The sequence below is a fragment of the Olea europaea genome, chromosome 1 (assembly GCF_002742605.1).
Source record: "Olea europaea var. sylvestris chromosome 1, O_europaea_v1, whole genome shotgun sequence".
In the NCBI taxonomy this organism is placed as follows: Eukaryota; Viridiplantae; Streptophyta; class Magnoliopsida; order Lamiales; family Oleaceae; genus Olea; species Olea europaea.
In genome coordinates this window covers 25,662,481-25,667,554 of record NC_036237.1, presented here as the reverse complement: position 1 = coordinate 25,667,554, position 5,074 = coordinate 25,662,481, and the positions used below count along the sequence as shown (strand labels likewise).

At 34.7% G+C, this 5,074-nt stretch overlaps 1 protein-coding gene across 1 annotated transcript; it reads right to left on the bottom strand.

Annotated features, from left to right (window-relative positions):
* Positions 1-1,674: 1,674 nt before the first annotated feature.
* On the bottom strand, positions 1,675-4,470 carry LOC111395596. The gene is made up of 3 exons (XM_023021693.1): positions 4,020-4,470; positions 3,278-3,744; positions 1,675-2,259 (listed from the first exon to the last, which is right to left on the bottom strand). The coding sequence occupies exons 2-3, from the start codon at positions 3,679-3,681 to the stop codon at positions 1,806-1,808; spliced, it is 858 nt and encodes a 285-aa protein (XP_022877461.1). The 5' UTR covers positions 3,682-3,744; positions 4,020-4,470; the 3' UTR covers positions 1,675-1,805.
* Positions 4,471-5,074: the final 604 nt, after the last annotated feature.

Here is a 5,074-nt window from a genome sequence, read left to right as displayed (position 1 = left end):
TTATGATCAAAATAAATTACTTACTCTAGATTTGATCTCGTCAATAAAAAGAATGCTTTTTAAAATTTATTTATTTATAGATTAATCTACATATAAGTATATTCTTGAAGTTGAGCAAATATGTACATGAATTAAATCAAATTTCTTTGAACCTTCCTAATTCTTAGTCAAATTTTCTCTTTGGGTATTAGTCTTCACTCGCTATGAAATAAAGTGATATAGAAGATTGTTGTCCATACCAAATAGTATTTCAAGACAATAACATATAGTGATGTATTATTGATTGCTTGTTTTGACCAAAACTTCTAGTTGTTTGAAAATACTGGTCGTTAAATTTATTTGGAATAATATTCATTAAATAATTTATTAGTTTTTCATTGATGGATATGTATCATTTGCTTATTCCGATCATGGTTCCGTTATTTTATATTTTTTAATGTAAGCATCGATTTTTATTTGGTAAGAAAATATAAAAAGTTCTAATGAGACATCTTAGAATGAAACATCTAAAGTTCTTCTATTTCATTGAGTGTTTCACACTCTTTGTCGTGTGAGTTTAGCCTCTTGTGACATAAATTCATTAGAAAAATTTTAAATTTCAGCCCATCCTAACACCATCTTCTGGCTCCGCCTCTGGTTATTGTACATAAAACGCATATTCAATTAATTATGATGTTATATACAGATTTATGAATCCGTTAAATTTCATAGTTGTAATTTTCGATTAATAAGAGATTAGGGTTCCATTCATCCTTTTCCAAAAACTTGCTGGCTTCGACCGCGGGGGATTGGCCTCGAAAAGGGCAGAGATTCCCCGTTTAACTGGGTCCATTGACGGGGACGCATAACATTAATATTGTAAGAAACAAAATAATAATCTCTAACACAATACCAATCAAGCTCGTCCCATTATTATTATTATTATAATTATAATTGACGGGAAAAAAAAAAAAAAAAAGAAAACAGGGGGATGGAGATCCCATTCCCCACCCCGTCTTAGGTGGGGACGGTGGGGAAAATTTCTAGGGAGGTCGGGGTTGCCATCATTTAGCTCTAGTGAAGTGACCTGATGACTTGAATCCTTGGTAATGTTATATAGATATTTCATATTTGTTTAATTGTTGTCTTTCCGTTAAATTTTTAGTCTCATGAAAGGTGTAACAAACGCGAAGAATAATAATGTAACACGAGAAAGTTTGAAACCATAAATTTATCATGCAGATTGTTCTTTTGTGAGAAAGAAGAGTAATCATGCAACGAGACATATCTTTCTCTACGTCACTAATCCAAGAACCACAATTTGACAACATTCTTGAATTTTAGTTTGTGATGGAATTTCAAAATAGAGTTTTTTAATTTGTTAAAATATCTCTTCCACTTGTTTTCAATTTCCGGCATCCAAGTCCAACAAAATTTGGTGTGTTTTCTTTTCTCACTGAAAACATGGAAAAGAAAATTTCTCCCATCATCAACAATAATGGTGTTTGGAATAAATAATAAACTGTACAACACTAAAAAAATAATAATAAAAAACCCTGAAAATTAACGGTTGTAAGATAAGCATGTTTGAAATAAGAGACGAGCGAGAAATCAAAGCCTCTTGGTTCCTAAGAACGTCGGGATCAATCGATCAAATACTCATTGATTTAACCAAATACTAAGAACTGATTTAAAATCGTGATTTCATGCGAATATCGATTCATTGACAAAATAAAGGACCAGTATTATGTGTAGCTAGCCCAAGTATAATTGGGAAAGAAAATAAATTTTGATCGTGCTTAGAAGCTGTTTTTTTTTAAATTTGTTTATTTCAAGCCACAAAAAGTAGTTCGCCCTGGTACTTGAAAGCAAAAATCATCTGTCTGTTCAAAAGATTTCTTGCAGTGAGCAATGGCCGCTTGAACTGAATTCTCCCTGGCATAAAACTTGTTTTCATTAATTGGTGATGAATTTGGGCTACTTTTTGTTTGGTTTGTAGTTTTCATGCCAACAGCTGCGCCAAACAGTTTCTTAATTCCCTCCAAGTTTATTTCTAACAGTTTTGATCTCTCCCCATTTCTGCGGGCCTTTTGGGGAAACAGTTTGTTCGATGAACTTCGAGGATTTTCCGCCGGCACGTCGGATATTCCATAAACCTGTCGAGTGTTCATCGGAGTAAATTTGCCGAGTTTTAGTAATGAAGTTAGCATTGATCGGAACGTAATAGACCTGAACTTCACCAGTATTTTCGTGACCCCACCTCTGGTCTTTGGTGCTCTCCTGTATGGATTCATTGTTCATAACAAAAGGTTACAGAGCCGAGCATTTTCGAATAATATGTATATTTCAAATAAAATCATAAGAGAATTTTGGCAATGGGCCAAAGCAGAGAATGTATTTTGGCAATGTCTTTGCTTGTTTCTACTAAGGGTTTATTTGATGTAGATTGTGTGATAATAGAGTCTCAGTTAGGGCTGCATTAAAATTTTAATTCATTTTCATCTATCTTCTTATTAATCACACATTTTTCAATAAAATAATATTACACGTAAATTTAAATTTTTTTAATTATACATTCTCCAAAAAATCACTATTTATGCCAACATCTCATTAAAATGGAGCCCAAACAAATTTAGAGAACATGTATTTAAAAAATGAGGAAAAATTACGAGTTTGCACCAAACAGGGGCTAAAGAATCAAAATGGTGAAATATTATTGGGAGAATGTGTTTGAAAATGAGTAAAGGAACAATGAATTTCAAAAATTCTATAGAGCTAAAGAATCAAAATGGTGAAATTTTCGGCTTCTATTGGCGGCAATTTATGAACTGGTGCATGTGTCCACCACTTGATGAAAATAAATTTGGCATAGAAGTAAAATAGAATATATAAATTTGTTCATTCCGTATAGAGATGGCAAAATGTCCCGTCCTGTCTTGCCCGCCGGAGGAATCATCTCGGGGACAAGGAATATGGTTGCCATCCTACGCTTTTTATGTGTAAATTTAAATCGTATATAGAAAAATAAGTTAACGGGCAAGGAAATATGGATAGTTTTATCTCCGAAAACACCCAGCTGGGGGACGGGGAGGGCATCCTTGGCCTCACCTTGACTATTTCCATCTCTACTTCTCTACCGGGAGGCTATGTCACAAATCAATCGCCCCACGAGGTCACAGGAGGAATGGAGCCCCAGATCAATGGTTTAAAGTTGAGAATTAAGTTTAGACGAGATGGTTAAACGTAGTCAGTGCCATGTGGAGGAGGGGCACGTGTAGTTTATTAAGTAAAAATTCACCTGATTTGTAGCAACTCCCGGTTGATTTTTGCAGTAAAATCTTCATCATCAACTGGTGGCTCCAGTCTCTTCCAAGTTGGTGGAAAAATACTGAGAGTCTTGGCATCACCAGAACAAGTTGTTGGGAAAGAAAATATATCAGCAGAATAAGATTGTCTAGATATTGCAGACAACGATATGCGAAATTCCACTTCCTCCTCCTCATCTGACCCCCCTTTGTTATCACGAGATGCCGAGGGAGTGATTTTTGCTGGTTCAAGCTCTATTTCGATATATGCATCAACATCATTATTGCCATCGTCATCACAATTGTAAAGCCCATCGAGGGAGGAGTTGAAGTCGAAGGAGCTTAACGAAAAGCTCTCTTGATATCTACCCACATCAGAGCTACTGCAAATGCTCATTCTTTACAGGAAGCTAAATAAGGGAGAGACTGCTTGCAGCCACCTACTAAAATCTCTTAGCACCTATCATGTATACATAAATATTCAAGATTTATCAAACATCCATTTAAAATTACAATTAACCTACTTGTACAGATGATTTTATACAAGTAGGTTGATAAACCATTGATATTTAAATCAAGGAACAGATGCATCTGTCAACTTTTCTGTATATGTAGCACAGTTCTTAAAATTCTACATTGGAAGAATAAGAAATTGTAAAAGAGGAACAAGTTAAATGAAATTACTAGATATTCTAACAGCTTCATATCATAAAGTTCGAGAAATGGTTCCTTTACCTGTGCAGAATTAAACCGATTAGACGACGGAGGCAACGCTACCAACTTTTCTTGTATTCCAATGTAGCTCTGTCCAAGTCAACAACAATAAATTAGACCAACATTTCAGAATTCAAGCTAACATTAATTTTTGGTCTTTTCAGAAGTATTTGGTTGAATGAACTCCTTTGTTTCGATGACTTGAAAAAGGAGGCGAGGAATTCTTCTCCACTCTTCTCTGTTTCTCCTTCGGTGTGATTAGTCTCAAGAGAAGTTAAGGATGGAGCAATATACTTCTTATGTATATAAAGGTGGAGACACACCCATTACATGTGTTTACCTTCTATTTATAGGTAATCTTACTAGCTAAAGGACAAGTGTTATGAGGGGTAGACATGTGACGGATAGTATCTTAATATTGCAAAGAGCAAAGCGCGTGGCATTTGTACTCTTTGTTAACCAGATAATAGTCGTATATCTTTTTAAATGTCTATCAAGTCTCAAGCTCGACTTGATTGGTGTTAGCAGTGTTTTAGGTTGCACAGCTCTGGGGTGGTGTAATAACGGTTCCTCCTCTAGTAACACTATTACTATACATGAAACAATAAGTTGCAAAAGTTCGATTCCCCCAAATTGGGCAAGGTCATATATATTTGCCATTAAGAACTGAGTAGCATCAAACATGATAATCAAACTCTATCATCTGTTTATATATTAAGGTTCATTTGGCAGAACTTTTGCTTTTGCTTTTTGTAAAAGAACTTTTTGAAAAAGTTATCTCATGTTAGCTTCTTCTTAAAGTTATTCTATCCAAACAAAACATTTTTCATAAAATTATCGAAACATATTCAAAAGTCTCATAAGTACATTTTGACCTTTCGAAAGCCCCATCAAATGGACACTAATTTGTTGTCACGCATGTATATGATATCACACGTTGTATAATTTGCATAAGTGAGCTTAATATGTCCAAACATTAATAGGGAAGGGTTCAGAAGATTGTCTTAAAACTTGTGGATTTATCTGCCTACAGGCTACAGAGAACAACAACATGGCCCGGTTGCTCGGTCGTTTTC

Bases quoted from the DNA above. Each gene is read 5' to 3' on its own strand.
- LOC111395596 (XM_023021693.1), bottom strand. From the start codon at position 3,681: ATGAGCATTTGCAGTAGCTCTGATGTGGGTAGATATCAAGAGAGCTTT. The intron at 2,260-3,277 runs GTGAATTTTTAC...GAATCCATACAG, and splicing joins CGGGAGTTGCTACAAATCAG to GAGAGCACCAAAGACCAGAG.